Source organism: Corylus avellana, chromosome ca11 (assembly GCF_901000735.1).
Source record: "Corylus avellana chromosome ca11, CavTom2PMs-1.0".
NCBI lineage: Eukaryota > Viridiplantae > Streptophyta > Magnoliopsida > Fagales > Betulaceae > Corylus > Corylus avellana.
Window position 1 is genome coordinate 20,435,880 of NC_081551.1, and position 24,335 is coordinate 20,460,214.

The 24,335-nt window shown below is 32.2% G+C and overlaps 1 protein-coding gene across 1 annotated transcript; it reads left to right on the forward strand.

Annotated features, from left to right (window-relative positions):
* The first annotated feature begins 19,994 nt into the window (after positions 1–19,994).
* On the forward strand, positions 19,995–21,732 carry LOC132166280 (zinc finger CCCH domain-containing protein 20-like). The gene has a single exon (XM_059577074.1). The coding sequence runs from the start codon at positions 20,042–20,044 to the stop codon at positions 21,221–21,223; it is 1,182 nt and encodes a 393-aa protein (XP_059433057.1). The 5' UTR covers positions 19,995–20,041; the 3' UTR covers positions 21,224–21,732.
* The last annotated feature ends 2,603 nt before the right edge of the window (positions 21,733–24,335 follow it).

Genomic DNA, 24,335 nt, shown 5'->3' on the forward strand with positions numbered 1-24,335 from the left:
ACAAGCCTGAGGCCATTATAGCTCATACAATGGTCCTAGCCTTTTTCTTTCGAAATGGAGGTCCACCCAATATCCATGCATGGGGCATACATGCCTACATGGGAGACATGGGTTGTGGCTATTGCAAAAATTGGATAAGATCCTTCTTTTTCCTCCCAACCGGAAGCATGACATGTCATACGTCATGACACTCAATGGCACGTGGGTTGAAAGCACATCAATGCGTTTCACGTTTTACGACCACCTTATCCACATTCACCAAGCCTCCAAGATAAATCCCATGAGGTCGGGAGCTAAAGAGATGTTTACTCTAAATTTATTCAATACAAGACAATTTATCTTCACATATTTTATTTATTCTGTCAATATTTTTTTAACTTTAATTCATTAATTTTTTTTTTTTTGTTAAATTTATCTTGAATTTATAGATTGTATTAAAAATTATTAACTTTGAGATATAAGAATTAAACTATACTCTAACACAATTTATTTAATTAATTAAATAGATCAAACTCATTAACTATAACTTGCTAATTTTATTTTCGATTAATGTTAGATTCACAAGTAATCTAATATAGCTGTTGGGATTTGGTTTTCTCGGTTTTTGTTATCTGTATTTTTGTATGAATAAGGATTGTTCCGATTTTTTGGTTGTGGATGTGATCTGTTTTCAGAGCGAGGAAGATGAGCTACTTATGCATTGAATTGAGTTTGTTTGGAGCAGATCTTGTGTTACAACTAAAAAGTAGTCATAGATTAGCGGATATTGATGTCATAGATAGGTCTTGAATGTTTAATTTTTATGTAAGAATCTATAATTTGTAATTTCGTAACTTCAGTTATAATTTTTCAAAATTTTTTGCTCTATAATATAAAGGTTTATGCTCGTCATCGTTCTTCAATTAAACTAATCTAATAAATTGGAAATACCACCTTGATGTTATTGTCTAGCACCATTAATGCACCATGATGTAGTTGTTCGGTCACATCATTGTTTCTCTACCGTTCGAAATTCAATTCCTATCATTTGAAGAAGAGCAAATTTTTATTTTAATTGAGTTGGGTAATTCATCATTGTTTCTCTAGCGTTAGAAATTCAATTCCTATCATTTGAAGAGGAGCAAATTTTTATTTTAATTGAGTTGGCTAATTCTTTTATATATATTGATCGTTCTTCAATTAAACTAATCTAATAAATTGGAAATACCACCTTGATGTTTTTGTCTAGCACCATTAATGCACCATGATGTAGTTGTTCGGTCACATCATTGTTTCTCTACCGTTAGAAATTCAATTCCTATCATTTGAAGAAGAGCAAATTTTTATTTTAATTGAGTTGGGTAATTCATCATTGTTTCTCTACCGTTAGAAATTCAATTCCTATCATTTGCAGAGGAGCAAATTTTTATTTTAATTGAGTTGGGTAATTCTTTATATATATATATATATATATAAAAGAATCATATATTTTCAAGATTGATGTCACCCAATTTGAAAAAATAAAATAAAAAATTGTCATTTGTGGATGCTATTTGATTTATTGGAGTACCATTTTATCCCCAATTTTAAGCATATCAAACAAAAATTTGGAATAAACACAAGTTGTATTTGAGATGTGACTCTACTAAACTTTATTTTAATTAGCTAGTGAAACTCTTGTTCAACTTAGAGCCTCGTCGTTATTCACGTAAAATATATTTAATTACCTTTTTCTTTAGTTCTTGACATCCATCATCACTATATATGTCACCGCATTGGTTTTTTCAAGCAATTTTTGTCTACTTTATCGATTAAAAATGTAGCTTCCATTTGTCTTTAAGTAAAAAAAATTTTGAAATTTTTTTTATTGGTATGACAGAAAATTTTGGACAAACCAAAAACATTTTCTATTAACCAAAAAACTTCTTTAATCTACACAAAATGGCTTCTAATTTTTTTTTTTTTTTTTTGTAAACCATTTTTCGAATTTGAATTTCTCATTCTCGACCCATAGTATCGTTCATCCGGCTTACATGCTGTAGTAAAAACAACGGTTAATATTGAATTTTTCAAAAATCTCTCTTTATTTTCTTTCTCCTATTAAAATCTTCTAAAAGTAAGTCAATTTTGAGATTCAATCTTAACTATTGCATTTACTACAACATATATGTTGTTATTTTAATAACAGCATGTAAGTCAGATCCCTCACATTCCATTCTTCGTCGCCACCAGAGGTCGTAGGAAGCTGTAGACCACCTCGGTCTACTACCTAATGTTTTAACATTTTCGGCACTAGTTTTTCATACGAACTAAATACCAAAAATTATTTTCAACGAAAATCATTTTTTTACACTTAAAGACATTTTACTTTGAAACAAACGGACGGTGTGAATAGGCCAAGAGCGATCATCATCAACTCAACTTCTTGATGTTCTATGTTTTTGGTTCTATTTGTTTGAAAAGAATGCTTGATTAATCATCTAGAAACTACATTCCAAAAATCAAAATGGCAATTGAGAGGGAAATTGACCACTCGATTCGACACCATCAAAGAAAATATGTTCCGATCCTGGCGTTATCCACGGAGCAGGAAAATCAAATGAAGTACTTCTTGATCACCTAAACATTTATAGGCTGCTGCCGACGGAGAAGTGGCCAAAGACTCTCCAAAAATTTGAATATATTTCTCCATCTCTCGCAAAAATCTCAACCCAAAAAAAAAAAAAACGAAGATATTTATACCAAAAAAAAAAAAAAAAATTAAAAAGGGTTGATGACTAAAGCATAATATCGACTACAAAGATAGATATATTTTATTCGATCTTCATATTAAAAAATAATAATAATAAGTAGTGATCATTGAAAGATGAGATTAAAAATTCGAGAAGAGACTGAGACAAAGTAGAGTGGTGGTAGGTGTGTTTAAGATATTATAATGTCGTAGCCTTTATCATTTTTTTTTTTCTATATTGTTTCAAAGTACAGGTAAGTGCTTGAAAACATTAAAAGATTTCTGTAAATAATTGCCCGAATTTGAGGTTTGAGTTGTTTATTTAAGATTCTGGGGATATCATGAAAAGCCTTCCCGTTGAAGAAAGGTAGCCGCCGGCCGGACGTTGAACTGCCCGAAATATGATATAAAAAGAAAGGCTTTTGATTTCTTTTTTTCCTGCCCCGCCATCTTTCACTTTCAGATACAAATATATTTATTTTATATTTTTATTCCCATTATCGGCTTTGTTCTTTCACTTTCACAACAACAGGTGGCTAGATCTTGAAAATCCCGGTAATGTTGACAGCCCCAATAGAAAATTGCTACTTCCAAAGATGTGATCATAACATCACCCAAGGGTTTCCCACTAAGGTCACCTGTGGAATTTGATTGATCGATTTGGAAAGCAAAGATTTCAAAGAATTTGCCCTCAATTTGTGGCGATGATTAGAATATAACAACATGGTTTACCATGACTTCTGGGGTCGTGTTATAAGTATTTCCCGTGCATGCTTTCTTTTTCAATCACTTTAACCCTCCACCTTAGGTTACACGATTTGAAAAGTCCTTCATGAATTATGACAACTGCCTCCACTTAGTCACCTCACAATTTTACTAATCTTGTTTTCTTCAGGGAAAATTGAAGCCGATCTTTCCATCCAACGGCTTGAAAAATATTATTTATGCCCGTCAAAGACTCAAAATCCCTCCGGCTTACAAAAAAAATCTTTTTTATTTAAAACTTTTCTACAATATAAAGCCCAAAAACCAATTGAAAACATACTCAAATTTTTTTTTTTTTATTGGTAACATGCTATTTTTTTAATATATAATATTTTTGAAGCCGTTTGATGTAAAGAAAACCAACTTAAATTGATCATATAATTTTTAAATTTATAATTTCTTTAAAATTATAGAAATTCTTATCGGTGAGCTTATTTATTATTATTATTATTATTTATCATTTGATTCCTTTACTTATTTTTTAATTTTTTTCTGTTCGTACGTAGTAGGTGTTTGCTTTTTGGTGCACTGCTTTGAGAAATGACAATATAGTGTGAGATATCTCGTGCAAGTCTCCTCAGACTTTAAAGTAGTCGTCAAGTCAGTTCATGAGGGGCTTGGAGGTGAATTTATTCCCCAAGAGTTGAACTCAAAACTCTCCATGTTCATCACTCAAACCCTGTGAATTTTAACTCTCTTGCGTTACTTGTGATGAATTGCATGTCTATACAATTAACTTGATTTCTAATTATGTAAATGAAAATGTCATTTTTTTTTCTCATCCCCCTTATTCCGTGACGTGGCATTGTCATATATATATATATATATATATATATATATATATACACAATAGGAGTCAATAAGTTTTTTATATTTGACTCATATTCTCATACAAATTTAATAGATCGACCATTAAATTTACATGGTCAATTATTGACCTACATGAAATCTACATAAATCTACAAATCTAATGGTTTATTTGTAAGATGAAATTGACCAAATATGAGGAAAATATAAACCCGGCCTAACATTTCTCAAAAAAAATTGCCTAGCCTTTTTTATGGGTGGACGACCATCCTTTTTCCCAACCGACCTTTAGGGGTAATCGTACAACTCCTTTAGAGCATATTTGAGATTGTATTTGAGAAATAAAGCTTTTAAAATTTTTTTTTTTTAAAAAAAAAAAATTGCTAAAAGTGCGTTTTGGCAATTTTTGAGTTTTTTGGACCTTTAAAAGCATTTTCAATTTTTTTTACCAAATTGACACTTTTTTAAAAAAAAAATTTTAAACGGACTTTTTGAGTATTAAACGCATTTTTATACTCCTTAAGCGCACATCCAAACAAAACAGGCCTTTAATTTTCAGGGTTAAAACAAATTTATTTAGATGGAGTTGCACGCGCTGCGAAGATAGAAGGGGAGAGTAAATTAATAGAAGTATGTATGTAAATGGAATAGACTCAATGTGAAGTCTTGCTAAATATAGATTTTCTTTAATGTGAAACAAGTTGCTTTGCACTGTTCATTAAAAAAAATCGAATTATCTTAGACATGGCCCGTATGGATAAAAATGGAAAGATCTATAAAACATTCTTAGCCCCAAAAATAAGAGAATTTCATTTTATACTTGTTGAAGTAGGGTGTTTAAGTGACTTTTTGTTGTTTGTTTGTTTGTTTTTTTTTTTTTTTTCAAGTGGTTGACATGGAAAGCCATGTCAACCTTCAAACCAAAATGCGTGTTATAGCTAGTCATATAATATATATTAAAAGTATTGATTAAATTATTAAATTCATTTTTTCTTATGAGTTTAAGCTTTTGATATAAGTTTTTTTTTTTTTTTGAATAATAACTCAAAACTTCTCATGAACATAGAAATCAAGACCGAGCAGATTGCTCGAGCTTACAATATCAGCGATACAAACCGGGATTTCATCCCGCCAAGTTCTATCCATGACATATTTTTTTGGCTCTTTAACTAAACAATGGGCTAAGGAGGCAACACTTCCATTGAGGAAAAAAATTTACTTCCATTTGCATCTCTACCACATGCCCACACTTAAGCACTACTCTTGTATCATCGACAATATGCCCAAAACTACTCCCATTACAGTCAGTTGAGACCAAAACATCAATATAAGTGGTGTTTTAACTTGATATCAGAGCTAAATGTCATAAGTTCGAATCATAACTCCACAATTTACTTTTTATTTTAATTAAATATTTTCACGTGTTGAGCTTTACCTATTAAGGGAGAGTTTTAGAATCTAAATTAGATGAAGTTGTTGGGATAAATTGTGATTTAATATGGAAATATTGATCAATACCAAAATGTCAGATATTCGAACCTTAACTTCATCATTCACCTCCAATTTTAATTAAATATTTTATATATTGGCATCATATATTAAAATAGAGTTTTAGCCAAAAACATGAAGATAGTGTTAAAGTAGTGCAATTAAATTTATTATTACATATAATTTTTAGGATAAATAGTGATGTGACAATACCTTATCAGATTCATTGAAACTCTCTGAATATATATAATTAACCTTATTTTTTAAAGATATCATACCATGTGAGTGAGGGCCTTCAATGTCATTAAAAATAAAAAAGTATAAGCCTCACCTAAAAACCTAATCCCCCAAACTTGTATTTTGACTTATATAACTACCACTCACGTAATTTACATGCAGGGGAAGTAAACGGTTCTCGATACTTGAATCTAGACTTGTTTTTTTTTTCTAAGGAAGCCTAGATACATGCAACTGCTGACAACTGTTTACTTCCCCTGCATGTAGGGTACGTGACTCAAACAAATATATAGTGCATGTATCTTGACTTGCATGCACCTCTTGTTTAATTAATTTGGGCGGTGGAGGGGGAGAGGGAAAATGAAATTTCTAATATCAAAATCACGTCAGGAATCAAAATAATAATTGTGAGAAATAACAACACATCTTAAGGTAGTTTTCGAAAATGATGTTACCTAAGCCCAGAGCAAAGGCCAAACTCAGACTGACACGGCCATAAAACCTGTCAGAGTTTGGCTGTAGCGCGACCGGCGACCGGCGACCCACAGCCGCAGGAGATTGCTATCGGATTTGGATAGCTGTAGACAATCATGAAGGGTGCTCTTTGTAAAATCTTAATCGTATCTATGATGGGGGCTCCAAATTATGTATGATTTTATTTCTTTCCATCCAGACCGACAATATCCTCCATAGCTGTACGTGTTTGGAAAAAGGAACAAAGATTCAGATTCTAATGTAATATTTTGCCGCCGGCTGCCATATATCAACTCCGATGATTTTTCAGCTGTTGTTGCCGATGGCTTGCAAACAAAAATAAATAAAAAAGGGTCATGCCGTTCTTTCCAAACTCGAGACTCCAAAAATTTTCACCTTGAATTTGAGATGAGATATTATAATACGTTTTCATATTTGATTTGATATTATCTTCGCCTATCACAATTTTCCGATGAATAAGCATAATTTGCATTGTAAATATTTTTTTTTTAAAAAAAAAAAAAAAAAAATAGATACGAGCATGATATAACCATTATTGAATGTAGGTGTATAATACTGAACCACCCGAAAATTCGTGTCTCAATTTTCTATATATTTTGCTGTTTTATTTATTTCCTCTTTCATTATCAATTTCTTTGCCAACGCCAGCCACTTTTGTTTTTTTTTTTTTTTAATTGAGTGGTGTAATTATATGTATAGAAAAGAAATACTCATAAAAAATACAAAAATAATAAATAAGGATAATCAATTGATTCTAATTTCTTGTATTCCAATTAATATTAATTCATTCATATTCCTAAAAAAAATGATCATTCTGGTATACTTTAGTGTTCTTGTTAAAGAAAACATTGAATTTGTGTTTTTCAATTGTTTGTTCATACCAGCGCATGTTAGAGCTTGGAGATAATTGTGTTGGCTTCTCAGTAAGATTTGCTCGATTGAAGACGAAGATGACTTAATGAGAACCAATAGATAAGTTACAAGTACATGTTAATATACTATTTCAACCATAAAATTTACGTATGAAGCTTTTAATTTAATTATATTTACATAAATATTCTGACAATTTTTATGTGCCCCAACCTAGCTAGCTAGCTAGCTATATGAAATTAACGTGCGCATTAATGGAGTGGTTCCCATTTCACTTAATGATTTGTTCTCCTAAAACAGGTAACATGATAATCTCCGATTCATTATTTAAGCTGAATAATATTAAGTTAGTTATATTGAAATGATATTTTTGTCTTTTTTTTTTTTTTTCATTAGATCATAATTCAAAGAGAATTAAATATTTATGACTACTTTAGAGATATTATTGAAATTGCCCCCATTTTACTTAATTTTATAATAAAAAAAAAATCATTTAGAACGATTAAGTAATTTTCTCGCCGAGTTTTCTTTCGAATTGAATTGAAAATTTTTCTTTTAATTCAATCTATAAAAATATTATATGTTTCTTAGTTTGTGAGAATCACTTTTTTTTTTTTTTTTTTAGTAACACATGAAAGCTCTGATTTGACTGATTCTGGGTGTTAGAAAGATAAAATTTGGGATTTAAAAATGGTTATGATATCATAAAGAAATGCATAATAAATTATAGGAGAAACCTCACAAAGGCCTCCCTAAATTTTCACTTGTTTTGAAAAGACTCACTCTAAAGTTTAAAAACTCTTAACTTTATCTCTTGAACTTTTAATTTGATGTAATCTACCTCCTCTATTAGGGTTAGGCATTAAACTAACGTTAAAATGAATGAAATTACCTTTATACCCCTGTAACTTTTATAAAATTTAAAATTTACACTTAATTTAATATTATAAAGTTAAAAACAAAACAAAAAAGTTGAAGGTATTTTAGTTTTTTTTTTGTTTTCACAGCCTCCGTTAAGGATTAAAGCTAAAAACAGATGGAATGATAGATTGAATCAAATTAAAAGTTTAAAAGGTAAAATTGAGTATTTTAAAATTTGAAAAAGTTTTTTGAAATGCATGAAAGTTTATTGGGCCTTTATGAAATTAACCCTAAAATATATAAAATCTAAGAGAGTGTGTGATAGAGATAAAGTGACAAAGTGGGTGGGTGAGAAATACAAAAAACATATAAGTTAGGGCTAGATCTTTACCGTATTAAATTGTATTCTAGTAAACAAGACAAAGTAGCCCAAATAAAAATAGGCAATGGATGAGAGACCTTAAAAAACTAAATGGGGCTAAACAAAGAAATGAAAGATGATCTAATTAATTCATTGAGCATTAAGCCTGAAAACAATCCATGTATTCCTTTTAATTCCTTGTGGCTCTTGGAGATAATATCAAGATGGTCAACAAAATAGAAGAAAGGAAAAGATAATACCAGTGGAAAGATAAAGAAGCGTCAGAATCACGCGAATCTCGAGGCATGTGCACATGCAGATCACGCCGCGTGTCGAAACTCCGAGCCCGTGGCAGTCATGTGGGGACATTAGCGTCGCCTTGCACGAGAAAAAACAAGGACACGTGTACGGTCAAACCCCGTCGAAAGCGACTCGTGGGGATCGACCGTACGATAGTCGCATTCAATTGAGCAGCAGGATATTTATCGTACGACGTGCTGGTTCTGTTTTGTCGGGATGCGAAGGTGGTGGGAGAGTACTATGCAACAGCCACGTGTCCCTTTCCCTTACATGTTTGTGGCACCGTCTTGGCCCTTCTTATTCGGCCCTTCACGTGACCTTCCCACTACCAAGTACCAACTGTGGTTACCATATTGTCCTTTCACAGCAGTTTTACCTCTTGCATTATGCTTTAGAGCTTCAAAGTAATAGCACAATTTATAACTACTTTATAATATTAATGTGATCATTTTAACTAATTTTTTAATTTTTTATTTAAAAAATTATAAAATAAAAATATGTTTTTCAACATTACTTTAACTTGAAATGACTCTATTATTATTATTATTATTATTTTAAAAATATTATAAACTATATTTTTATTTTATAACAAAATCATAATGCTTAAGTAGCATTACTGACCAATTCTTGGAATTATTTCTTTTTAGTAAGGACTAATCAAGAGTTTGTAGGCCAATGCGACGATATGTCTCCTAGCCTTTGGTTGAGGAGGGATTTGTTTCCTGGCTTTCGGGTTGAGGAATAATTGTTTCCTAACCTTTGGGGTGAGGAGTAGCAGATCGGTGTGAGATTACTTCTCACAGCCGAATTTTTTTTTTTAAAAAAATCAAGATTTTGTAGGAAAGCCAATACTATGAGGCAGTTGCGAAATAAAAATGTAATTTTTCGTATTATTGTTTTATTTAAATTTAAATAAATATTAAAAATTACATTTTTATTACACAGTTATATCATAATTCTAACCAATCTCAGCCAACCCTAATTTTAAATTAATTGGGATAAAAAAAGTAATGAATAAAATTACTATTTAATTTAGATTAAAAGTAATTTTAGAACTTAATAATTTTAATTCCATTTAATCATTTCTCCCTAAGAATATGTCACTTCGTTATTTTTCCGACAAACAATTTTTATCCTATGATGGTATTAGGCAATCAATCTAAATCACGTCGGCAAGAGTTTAAAGCATTAAGCAAGACAAATATAAAAATATTTTATGTGAGTGATCGTTCCCACCATATCCTTATATTTAATTAGGTGAACAAATTATTGAAAATAAAGGGACCATTATTTAAAAAAAAAAAAAAAAAAAAAAAACTTATTTTAGGCATGTCCTTAAATTATTTTTCAATATATATATATATATAAAATAAATTATCATCATTTGACTTAAAATGGTCTTATTCCATAGTTTTTGAGTAATTGTGAAGGAGTGAATTGGAAAAGAATTTAGCTTGTGTGAATTTTTTTTTTATCGAATGACTTATTAACACTAAATGTAGATATAATTATGAATTAAAAATGTAATTAATAGCTTTAATCGGTAATTTAAGTGCGGTTTTGACTTTTGATTAGCTACAACTTTGTTCTTTTTTTTATTTTTATTTTGCATCTAAAGGAGAGGATTCGATGGATTGTATGGTGATGAGTATTATTCCCACGAAAAATGATTCAATTTTGCAAATGTTTTATATTCCCATTTAGGAATATTATTATTATTATTATTATTATTATTAATCTTGGAGGACTTTTTTTATGATTTGTCTTATGCATTTGGAATAATTTGATTGCCGTCAAATGATTGAAATTCATGTAGTTGATATGATGTTTTGTGTAGTGGGAAGGGGCTGCTGTACTTATCCTGCAGAAAATTGGCTCATTTGTTTGGTGCTTGGTTTGATTCAAGGAGAGTTTTGTTGACTAATTATAATCATAATCACAAGGGTTTAGACAGGAATGATCTTGACATGACGGTTGTTTAATTAATTATCTTTCTTTTTTTTTTATTATTATTATTATTATTATTTTTTTTTTGTGGAGGTATAAAGAGTACTAGAGATCAAATTTTCTTTACAAATTTATAAAACAAAATTAAAAGAAGAAAACAGATTAGGTACCATTTAATATTTTATACAGCTAACCGTACCATTTAATATTTATAGAGCTAACCCTAAGCCTATAGAGATGACCAAAAATATTTCCTATTTTGTACAATTACTCTGACAGTAAAGGTAGATATAACAAGCTAAATTGGTCCACTGAAAATTAAATTCACAATTAAAATTTCTGGTCCATAATTTAAATGTCCAAATCTACCACCACCTAATCTTTTCTTCAATATAACTAAAATTGCATTAATAATATAGTTGATTAAAATTTATATTTATCTTTAAAGCATGTCACGTGCTCTTAAAAATTGTATGAGATAATTGAAAACACATGTAAGAATCACGTACTATAAGAACATGTCGGTCTTAAATTCCTCCAATTTTATCACTGATTTAAATTAAGTAAAATAAATTGAAATATTTATTTAATTTTCTGTGCAAAACTTAGAAAGATTTTGAGGTTTTTTTTTAAAAAAAAAAGAAGTTAAATTACAATATGGACAAGAATTTTTTCTATTTCAAATAAAATAAAATAAAAATGAAACAATTTTTTTTTGTTTAAAATTTTATTTCATAAATCTAACTCTATACACTATACATAATATCAAATTATGTATAAACTATCTATGACTCTTTTTTTTTAATTTATAAATATTACTTATTATAGGGCTGGGCAGGGGACATTAATGTAACTTGAGAGGTCCATAGTTAGGTTTTTTAAACCATATGAGGGCACATAGGAGAGAAGCTAGCTATTATACTATGTGGTATGTAGGCAGACCTAATTCGGTTGTCGGGGATAAGCGCAGAACTGACGTGCCCATTATTGTAGGACATTTGGTTAGAATAATTAAAAAAGGGTTTCTCTTTTTCTAAACAAAAACAATTAAATGGACCCGTAAAGGTCCTATACCTATACCTCTAAAGTCTAAACTAATAACTTCCTTCCCGAAACCTTTCGAAATGTTTGGAATCTGTTAATTTAATATACCGGTCCTTTGTGGACATGAAATTATGTTTGATTATTAAATTATGTTTTTATTTAAAATAGAAATTTCAAATTTTAAAATTATGTGAATTTAGTCGGTTTCTTGTATCGAATGACATGTGGCATGTTATAAAAAAAAATTGAATATGTTTTCGTCAAGTTTTGACTTAAAATGACGTTTTATTAATTTATTTTTTTTAAGAAGTAGCGTGTTTTTAAAAGTGAAAAATAATCTTTTTAAATAAAAAATTCTTTGTCTATCTCAATAATATGTCACACTTTTAATATATAATTTATCAATTCTTGTTCACAAAAATTGGTTTTTAAGTAATGTGTCAACATTCTATTAGATCGATAGTGACACATTTTTTTAAATAATAAATATTATCAGATAATGACACATTATTTTTAAATTGTAAAGATCTTGAATCCAAAAGTTTAGTAACCGACAACTCGGATGGTATGTTTGGCAATGGCCAAAAAATGGCCTCATACTATTCATCTACAATTCAACTTCCAATATTTTTATTTTTTACATACATAATGACTTTTTAATGCTATTCAAATAAAAAAATAATCACACAAAACAAATATATATTTTCTAATTTTTTTATATCAATTTTATTTTTTTATTTTTTTATTTATTTATTATTTTTTTCATATCAATCAAATCTTATTACAGAAAAACACAATACCAAACAGAACCAATTGGATGTGTTTGCCAAGAGGCTGGACTGGACCAAGACCTCAATTCCAAAAAAATTTTATCAAAATCAACCACAGCATTCTTACTTTTTACATCACATCAATAAGTTTTTATTACTATTTAAATAAAAAAAATTAGTATATAACAAATTTTTTTCACTTTTTTATACAAAACATTCATACTTTTTTATCTCATATCAATCAAATCTGCTACAATACCGTTCCATTCCCTTTTCCCATTCCTTTGCCAAACACTGGGAAGGGGCTTGAAAAATGGAGTGGCCCGGTGCTGTAGCAGATTTGCTTGATGTAAGAAAAAAAGTAAGAATATTTTGTATGAAAAAGTGAAAAAAATTGTTTTATAATAATTTTTTTATTTAAATAATAATAAAAAATTATTGATATGATGTAAAAAGTAAGAATCTTGAAATTAATTTTGAAGAAGAAAAAATTTGGGACTTTGGGTCCTTCCCCAAACACAGCCTAGAATCCATTAGAACCCTAACTAGAAGCATCTAGAATGGCAAGTGTAGAGAGAGAGAGGGAACAAGAAGGAGGAGTCATTGCTGTTCTCTCTTTTATTTTATTTATGGTGACTGCTAAAGTTGTGCAGAGGTTTCGATGAGAGTCCTCCTTTGCACATGGCTGGCTCACTGACACCCACTAGCTCAACCTCCACGTTATTACCTTCAGACACAAGCAATCATGCTCCATTTTTATTTGTTCCACTTGGCATGTTAAGCTCTTTATTTAAATCGGTTAATTTAGTTTAATAATAGTAAATAAATTTGGATGATTATAATTTATGTTACGTGTGCAGCCTAACGATAAGATTAAGATTAAGATTGTGATTAATATTTTAATTAGGGAGAGAGGTGATAAGATGACGTTTAATAATTCAAGTTGGGGTAATTATTTTTAAGTAGGATGATTATTTATCTCCGTACGAATTGTTAGTGGGATTTTTCATTTTTTTATTTATTTTTAATCTCTTTCCCTGTGTAATTCTATTTACAGACTAAGTTTTATGTAGTTTAGTAATTTTAAAAAGTGTAATTGGAAAAATAATAATTTAAACGTAATTAAGCGTTTAATAAAATTATAATTTAGCTTTTAAAATCGTGAGTTTTAAAAACGAATCCTTTTACCTACCATTTTTCTCAAATGCATTTTTAAACGAAACATTTTCACGATTTAAAAAAAAAAAAAAAACGGCCAAACCAACTCTAAAGTCAAAAATAATATAGTATGCTAGATAATTTTTATTAACAAATTTCTTGTTGTTAGGCCACCCTCTAAGAACATGCCCCAAAAAAATCATGTTACACACATGAAATCCGAGCTCCTAACATATATATTAATATTATGTAACATATCATAAAGAGTCATCTCCTGATTAATTGCTGTAATTAACAGTAATTCAAACAATTAATTGTTGGAAATTCAAATCCATCGATGATTATCAGTCAATCATCTATATATCATCAGTAACCAAATTGGAAACAAGTGACGTTAGGCACATTTCTACCACTTTTTAGGAGATAGGATATTGGACATTCTTTGAGTTTAAACGTATTTATATTAATTGTTTTTCGACTTTGATATTTTGCTTCTTCAGCATTTCTAGGAGTATAATAGCTGTATGTAGCTTAGGGTTAATAAAAATCTCACCTCACCTCTTAGAAGGTTACCAAAGGTCAAAGATTTTTATTTTATTTGATTTACTTTGTAAAAGGTCAAAGATGTGAATTCTTCATAATAAGGCTACTCAAATAATACAAAAGACACGGATTACAAAATCCCACCAACTTGGGGTTAGTAGGTCTAACATCTTAAGTTATCGTGGACTAGCGAGTCTCATTGTAACGATACCCGACACAAATAAATGCCAACAAAAAACATAAACGACTAGAATTTAAAATGTAAGAAGCTTGATCGATTGAGTAGTTGAGCTCGTTCGATCATGAAGGCATATCCACGTGGCTATGTTGCATGAAGTGTTAGGTAAAGATGAACAACCATGATTGATCATAAGTGTAGGTTAAGTGATCACATGTGATGCACAATTAAATGCTGACTAACATGTCTCGTTCGGCCAAGCTCGCTTTGAACAACATGTGTTTTGATAAGTAAACGTGTGCAATTTTAATTAAAAGCATGTACTATTTACTTGTAACATTACCTATTAGCTTGTATTTTGCATATGATCTTCTCGAATGATATTATGACTAGTATAGAAAAGAAATTTAAGAAGAAAAAAGAACGGTTTTGTGCTAAAAGTTTTAAAATAGAATATTGAATATCAGTGGCGGATATACATGGGGCAACTTGGGGGCGGGCGCCCCTGGTTTAAAAAAAAATAATAATAAAATTTATTAAGTATTTTTCAGTCAGAATTTAAAAGGCGCCTCTGGTAAAAAATTTACCAGAGCGTCCCTAGCCTTCTTTTTGTCATTCAAACGGTAGAAGTGGAGAAAGGAGGCTATTTTTTTATTAAGGAGAAAGAGAGAATAAAGTTATATTTTAATAGGGGAGAGATAATAGATAATAGTTTATTTTTAAAAATGAGATAGTGGGTGAATTTTATAGTGTTTTTGGTACACATAGTTTATAGATAAATGTGGGTTTTTTTTTTTTTTGTTGCTGAATTTAGACTCTAGTCTCTTTTATGTAGACTCTAATCTTTAATGTGATTTATGTTTTAGGATTTGAGGTTTTTTTTAAAAGAAATAGCCGTATGCTAATAATCCATTAAAAGGTACTCATTTTTCTTAGACACTACTAGTCATTTAATTGTGCTTAGCTTATTTCGGAAGTAATTTAAATTATTATGTATTTGTGACGTCGGTAGATGAAGATTTTTAATAATTACATTGCTTTTTGTTTTTTTTTTTTTGGTTGGGTAATTTGATAAGTTTGATTTGATTCCTAATACATATATTATGGTATAATTTATTTTTTGATTTTATTTACTATATTATAATAAAAATATAATACATAAAGAGAAGAAAAAAAATTACCATTGTGTTTATTTTTTTGCCCCTGTTGAATTATCTTTTTTCTTAGATCCGCCACTGTTGAATACAGGGGCGGACCCAGGCTTGGGGTTGGGGGGACGAATGTCCCCCCAAAATTTTACAAATTTTCATAAATTTCCTTCAAATATACCAATTTTATAAATTTGTCTCCCCAAAAATCATATATTTGTCCCCCCAAAATATTATTTGTGTCCCTTTTAATTATTATTTTTTAGTTTTGCCCCCAAAAAAAAAAAAATTACTTGTGTCCCCTTTAAAATTTTTTAATTTATTATCATTATTATTATTATTATTTTAATTTTGCCCCCTCTTTCAACATAAAAACACCTAAAATACCCAATTCATTTAGTTTCCCTCTATATTCTAGTTCACTTCTAATCAAAAACTTAATTTGGTTTTGGACCCTCATTGAATATGTGAAAGAAAAAGTTACACAGTTTTAGTTCTTTGAGTGGCTTCTAACCAGCAGTCAATTTTTTGAGTGGTTATTTTGAGTCATTTAGGTTTATAATATTTGTTTTGACATCACAAGTTAAATGGTTTTATAATTTATAATTGCAATTTTTTTTTTCTTAAGCTGTTAATTTGCTAGTTGTTTATACTACTGTGTATTTGCGATGACATGAGATTAAATGTAAGACTTCTATGCTTTATTTTATATAAACACGCACAAACACATATAAAAAAATTATATGTATCTATGTGATTTTGTATCTATATAAGTCGGTCCATCTATCCAACCAAAAAAAAAAAAAATTCGTCCCCCCACACTACAAATCCTAGTTCCGCCCCTGGTTGAATACGAACACGTGTTATAAATATATATATATTAAAAAACAACAACAATTAATATAAGTTTGGCAGAGTGGAGAATTTTTTCCCCGAGCTCATATGGTGCTGGAGAAGAAGGTGAGGCTGATATCTGCCGAAAGATCGTTTTCAAGACACATGGATGATCGGGAAATGTTGGTGTCTGTTTCATTGATTGACCTTTGGTTGGAACCTGGAGCCGCCATTGATGGTGTAATTACTCCAAAACAACTCTTTTCAATCCGTATATGGTATAAACAACCAAAAGAATACATTTGCATATGAAAGAAAATAAATAAATACAAACACCCCACTCCAACAAGCCTCTTCCCTTCTATAATGGGGATAAGATAACCCCAGTTCCAGCACTCTGTAGCAGCAGCAGCAGCAGCAGCATCTGCTCTTTGATATGATTGATTGTATTCCCTATGCTCCCCTCCCTTCCTACCATTCTACTTTTCTCTTTTCTTTTTACTGCCACGAACCAAACAGCCCCTTCAAGTTTCAAGATTTGAAAAAGTTTCATTTATTCTGTCGATTTATACCCTTTGTTAAAATAATAAGAGACTAATTACTTTATTTGATCAATGCATCAAAAAATATATATAAGGAAGGTTAGATATTTGCATGTCGCCTAGTTTTTTATTTTTAAAGCATATATAAATAGTCTCTTTTGGTCAGAATTGATTCTATTTGTCTACTTATAATTATAAAAACTTATTACAAAAACAATTGCTAAAAGTTGGAATATTATACTTATCCACTCTCTTCTTTCCCTTTTTTTTTCCTAGACATGTGATGTACATTATTATTTGGGATATGGTTAGATGAAGCATTTGAAATATTTAATTTATATTATTGATATGCTTATATGATAATTAACACCCAACCATACACAGTAGTACTGTTGAATATTCCATTAGTACTATGTTATTTCATATATTTTTGTCTCAATTATATTGTTCTTATCAATTGCTTATAAGACCCTAATTAACCTCATGTTGCGAGAGCCCATACAACAATATATTTGATTTGAGAATAGAAAAACAAAAGATAAAAATTAAGGCCCTGTTTTGTTTGGGAAATAGACTCTTAGAATGGACTAACTAATTCAAGGTATAACTATTCATTTGTTTGGTAACATACTATTCCTGAAATAGTTTATTCCCATGAAACTACTAATCTCATACACACAGGATTAACCAAACCACTAAAAAATGAGTGGCTTAACTAATCTTTAAGGAATGAAGTACATTTTTAAAAAATACCCATATAATTATTATTTTTTAAAATTTTAAACTATAAAAAAAAAAAAAGAGTGGCTTAGCTAATCCTTAAGGAATGGAATACATTTTTTTAAAATACCCATATAAATTTGTTTAATTTTAAACTGAAAACAAAATTAACAAAAAATGAAAAATAAAGAGGGTGGCTTGACCACCCATTGAGGTGGTCGGCTACCCACAGAAGAGGTTGGGGGTGGTCGCACCACCCCCAGACGCCTCAGGGGACCATCCCTGTGGCTTATCGGGGTGGCCGAGAGCTGTCTTTATTTTAAGTTTTTTTTTTTTTAATATGAGTGAAAAAAAAAAATCTGGCATTTTTCGTAATTTTGATTCAATTTCAATTTATGCATGTATGTTATTATCAGACTAAGAAATAAGAATAGCTATTCTATTCCAGAATCTTCTATTCCTAGTAGTAACTACTCATTTTCCAAAGTTTTGTTTAGCTTTTTATTTCTGCTTTGCCATACAAACACAAAATATTCAAAATTCTTTTTACTTTTATGTTATATTAAAATATATTTTAAAGTTAAAAATAAAAAACACTCTCCAAAACACGTTACCTTAACGATCGAGAAGGCTCCTCTTGTGCTAGACTTGCGTGTTTGGTCTAACCCAGAAATGGAAAGGTTGGAAGCATGACCTATAAGAATAAGAAAGGGGCTATTATTATTACATTTAAAAGTAATACCGGCTGACCCTTAGAATTTCCAACAAGTTGACATAAAGAAGAATACCCTAAACTACAATATAATAATTATTATTATCTCTCCCACTGCTTATGGAGCAGATTTTCAGATTTTCTGGCCTATAATGAGGAAGACAATGTTATAAAAATTAGGTGAGTGGAATGGTTGTTTTGTCGTTCAATTAAAACATGACAGTGGTAAGTATAACCGATAAGGTGGTGGGGTAAATGACTAATGACAGAAAGCTATGTCTTAGATTGTAAACCAAGATTACAAATTTACAAATCCATGCAGTGAATTCTGTACAGGATGTCCCACCTGTGCCGCCGGTGATCCTGACTAAATATTTATTTTTCTTCTTAATGTGTTTTATCATGTCATAAAAAAACGTTAAGTGTGTTTAAATTATTCGTTAATATTTTTATTTTTGAAAGAAATTAAAGACAAAAAAATTAGAAAACGATAACAAACGGAGTCCGAGTTCGAGATAAAAATGTTACGATATTAAATATTGTTGATCATGTGTATATTTCTATTCACTGTTATGCATGTGATCACAACTTGATGCATTTGGCAGTTGAGTATTTGAGTTTTAATTTATTGAATCTCAAAGGCTAGAGTCGGGGACAGAACTAGAAATTAATTTTAAGGGGTTGAATCGTATTTCTATTAGAGGTTTTTTTTTTTTTTTTGAAAGGGTAAAATAATTTCTATTAGAGGTATTAAGAGCTAGAGGGAGACGAAGAAAATAAATGATGGCAGTCATTCGAAGCTAAATCTATCTTTATTGTTTAACTAACAACTACCAACTAACAATAAAGTCAAGTTAACTCTCATTTTACAAATATAGTGACCATAATAACCATAAAATGGCTCGAAATATATTAAAAATAAAAAGGAATAAGATCCCTTCTAATTATTTTTACTTCATTTGAATTTGATAATATTTATTTAATTATATTTGAATGGTATTTTTATATTTTTATTTTTTAAAAGGACACAAATACCCCTCCAAATATAAATTATTCAGTTAAAAATAAAATGGAAAGATACTAATTCAACATAAATCTCCTTGCTTCAAAAAATACGACCAACATTGCTTCAAAAAATTCTCATCGGCCTATCACGCGCTCCACCGCCCTCGTAAGACTAGGGGCGTCGCTTGGAAAAAAAAAGTCCAAAGGCAGGATCACCATACAACGCGGTCATCGTACACGTTTCAATTTCAAATAAGACGAAGCCACGTAGGATCCAAACAGGGGGCACGTAATTGAAATCTGCATTTGAAGGTTGCCACATGGGAATGGCTAAAACCGTTGTCTGGGCCTGCATCTAACAGGCAAGTAACTGGGAAATTTCTGAGTATTTTAACCGCAGTGGAAATTTAAGCTCTCATGTTTTTAACCCAACCAGGGTTAACCCCAACCCAACCACGGTTAAGCCCCACTCCCGTAGCAGTTTATAAACGTGCCCACCTTGCCGGTGATTCAGTAAACAATCAATCTCAAACCCCCTCTCCAAAGATGATGCTCGGAGAGCAACATCGTCCGAATCCCACGGTCCACGTCCCTCCGTGGACACTCCAAGATGATCCAGCGGCCGATTTGTACTCCTCTTACGCTTTAACCCCCCTCTCCGCGAACTCCGACGGCAATGGCAACGGCAGCGGGGAGTACTCCCCTTATTATCTCCAGGAAGCCCTAACCGCGCTCCAGCGTTACTTGCCCTCCAACGGAAGCCCCGAGATGGACTCGGACTCCGAAATAACGGGGTCGGACGCGCCGGTCGACGCGTACTCTTGCGACCATTTCCGGATGTTTGAGTTCAAGGTGAGGCGGTGCGCACGTGGAAGGTCACATGACTGGACCGAGTGTCCGTACGCCCACCCAGGTGAGAAGGCCCGCCGCAGAGACCCGAGAAAGTATCACTATTCCGGTACGGCGTGCCCCGATTTCCGAAAGGGCAACTGTAAGAAGGGCGACTCTTGCGAGTTTGCGCATGGCGTGTTCGAGTGCTGGCTCCACCCGGCTCGCTATCGCACGCAGCCATGCAAGGACGGGACGAGCTGTCGCCGGAGGGTCTGTTTCTTTGCTCACACGACGGAGCAGCTCCGGGTTTTGCCTCAGCAGAGCCCGAGAAGCGTCGGAAGCTCGGTGAACTCAACCGAGTCGTACGACGGGTCGCCGATGAGGCAGGCGTTTGAGGCCTCCTGTGTCAAAACACTGCCTTTTCTGTCCACCCCATCGTCTGTTTCCCCGCCGGCGACCCCTCCGGCCGAGTCTCCGCCCATGTCGCCGATGACCCAGTCGCTGAGTCGTTCACTGGGTTCAAGTGCGATCAATGAAATGGTGGTCTCGCTTCGGAATTTACAGCTCGGAAAGGTCAAGTCTTTGCCATCCTCCTGGAACGTTCCAATCGGGTCTCCCGTGTTTGGGTCCCCGAGAGGCTCCATCCTCCGACCCGGTTTCTGCAGCGTGCCTACGACCCCGACCCGGGCCGCCCCTGCCCGTCCTGGAATCGGGTACCATGATATCTGGGACCAGTGTTGCGAGGAGGAACCGGCGATGGAGAGGGTCGAGTCCGGGCGGGATCTGCGTACTAAGATGTTTGAGAAGCTGAGCAAAGAGAACTCCTTGGGTCGGGCCGACCCGAACCCGTCGACCGGTGCTCCGGATGTGGGTTGGGTCTCAGAGCTGGTGAAGTGAGCAGCAGCCCAATGAATCGGGACACGTGGGTGGTTGAGATAATCCCCGATGATTTCTTTTGCTAAAGATCTTTGATTCTATTTTGGTGACTTTATTTTGTTCCTTCTCTCACACTGTGAATAGTGTCTGAAGCAAAGTGAGAGGACGGCTCTAGAATTTGATTTTGGAAGCAACAACTCGAAGATTCTGTGTATATATTTAATATTATCAGATGGTATGGGGGTGAAGAGTAGAATCTCTTTTTTGGGGGCCTGAGAACTCGGCAGAAGACATTAGAAGATTGTTAAGCAAGCAAGCAACGAAAACAAAAAAAAAAAAAAGGACTTTTTTTTTTGTATAGGTCGCAGTGGATCATTCCCTTTTTCTTTCTGTTAATTATTGCTGTGTTTCTTCTCATTATCACCATCCTACTTACTGATCCTGAATCTTGATCCTTGTAAATATTATTTCTTAGCATGTATTTGGTCTTATCCTAATGCAATTATTAATGTATTGTATATTTTTCATCATTGAATTTGGTTTTTTTTTTTTTTTTTTTTTGGGTGCCTGGAGCTCTGTTTGTAGATGGATCTGTGCTTGGTTGCCATTAATGGATCTTTCTCCAAATTGCATTCTGATTCTTGGGTTGGGGAAAATCTGCAGAGAAATCCTCTCAATAGCCAGATTGCTGATGCTATCTGTCTCCCCTATGTTTTTTCAATTGTTATCTGTTCTTCATTTTGGGATCATGTGTGTTGTATTATTTTGGGGCACAGTTTCTCTATCTGGGTTGAATTGAAGTTCTGCATGTGAGAAGTAAATCCTTTTCTAATAAGACTTATTCAAAGAGGACACAGTTTCTCTATCTGGGTTGAATTGAAGTTCTGCATGTGAGAAGTAAATCCTTTTCTAATAAGACTTATTCAAAGAGGACTTATTCATAACAATTTTATATATATATATATACATATATATAAGGGTTATTTGGGTTATTAAATATATGAATAATTTTAAAAGTTCTTTTTATCTTTCGAATTAAGTAATTGACATTGTAAGACATAAATGACGTATCTAATGGTGTAAATAATAACATTGTAAGTCTTGTCCCATGACGTAAGTAACGTATTTAATGGTGTAAAAAATAACATTATTGTATGTCATATCAGCATACTATAATTAGAGCCCATAACAAAAACTTTTTTCTTTTTTTCATAAAAGAAAGTGTAAAACCGTCTATTATTTTGCATGCTGATTAGGGTAGGTTAGATTGACTATCAATAGTCAACCATCAATGGATGTCCTTGTTTAAGGGGACACTGGGGGATTAGGTTGAAGAGTGAAATTTGGTTTGTGATATAAAGTGCTTGGGATATATAGTTGGGGATTTATTTTTCACCATAAAGTCCTTTCATTGCCTTGGCAGAGTCCGAATAATTTAAGGCAAACTTTCAGATCTTTGTGGGACACAGTTGGAATTTTGAGCAGCGGAGAAAGAAGTATATCTGACAACCGGAAATAATGGTAGTAGGGCATATAGACCATATTGAGGGAAAGGAAAATTTGGTCTGACAAAGAAAAAAAAAAATCATTTGTGTGGCTCAACTTTGCCTTTGCCTCTGATTTGACCCTTCCAACACGCAACATCATGAGTCTTCCCTCTCTTTTGATCTCAGCTGTTCAAGTGCTTGGAGTTTCTTTTGATGATGTGTACCCCCTAAACTCTCCACCGTTGGATTTCCTTAGATTGTAATATTGATGAGATATATAGGCCCCCTACTTTCAATGTGTTCAGTGTCATAATCTATTCTTGATAGGTATAGCTGCTTTGGTGGTGCATTATGTAATTGATGTACAAACAATGGCATTTTTTTTTTTTTTCTAACTGCTGATAACCGGATTTAAGTGATAATAACTTCACATTAACAACTATTTTGGACTATTCAGAAGGTCCATGGGTTCATATGAAAGCCCATTAGCCCAAAGGCAGCCTCAATTCAGGTCTAAGGTTCGAATCCATCAAGTAGCATATGCGAGTTTTCTCTTTGCATATGCCCCATACGATATTAATCTATATACTAACCTACTTATTAAAGACTTGATCAAAATAGATCATCGACTTTGTCTTAAATGTTGTACCTATTTTGAATCCATTCAGTAAGGGAGAGAACCGTTGGTGACAAAGTCCGAAAGGAATGAAATCAAGAGAATACACCACTTTTCATATTGGTTTCTTTTACCAAAGTCACTTGCCTAATTGAGCCCACTTACCAACCGAAGACAAAAAAAAAACCCGATATAAAAGGTAAAGCGGTTCACATTACATGTTTACAAGCACTTTTACCATTATTGCTTACATTTTATGTTTATAGTTTTAGACCCCCAAACATTATTTTTCCAGTTATGTGCTTGCATATAGTTGTCAATAACCCTTAATGACCTTAAGGTTTGTGTGTGAATTGAGTGCTTACGGGAATTTGAGCACTAAGAGTTTGTCTATAATTGAGGTTTAGTGTGAATTAATGTCAATTGTAACTAGCAATATGATAATTGTTTTAAAAGCATGAATATGTACTTGACTGAGTCGAGTATTTTGTGATGATATAGATTTATGAGTACTATTTAGGGGTGTCAAAAAATACCGGGGAACCGGAACCGGAACCGGAAAACCGGGAAACCGGAAAACCGGAAACCGGGAAACCGGGGTCCCGGTTCCGGTTCCGGTTTGAAAAATCTAAAAACCGGGTACCCCGGTTCCGGTACCGGTTTTTGGTACCCGGTTTTTACCGGGAATACCAGAACCGGGTTTCCATTTTATTTAATAATATTTATATATTATTATATTTATATATTAATATCTATATATATATTATATATTAATATTTTTTACACTTAGGTTTAGGTTTAGGGTATTTTAAAAAATTAAATTTTTATTTCTAAGGCCCAAATAGGCAAAAACAATGATTTTTTAGGATTTTTAGACTTTTTAAGGTTTATTTTTTAATTATTAACAAAGTCCTTTTAATTTAGACAAAGAAACTAATAGATTTTTTAAAAAATGGGCCAACCTATAAAAAAAAAATTAGCTTATTTTAGGCCCAATACCTAAAATAAGCCCAAAAATCAATTTTTTAAA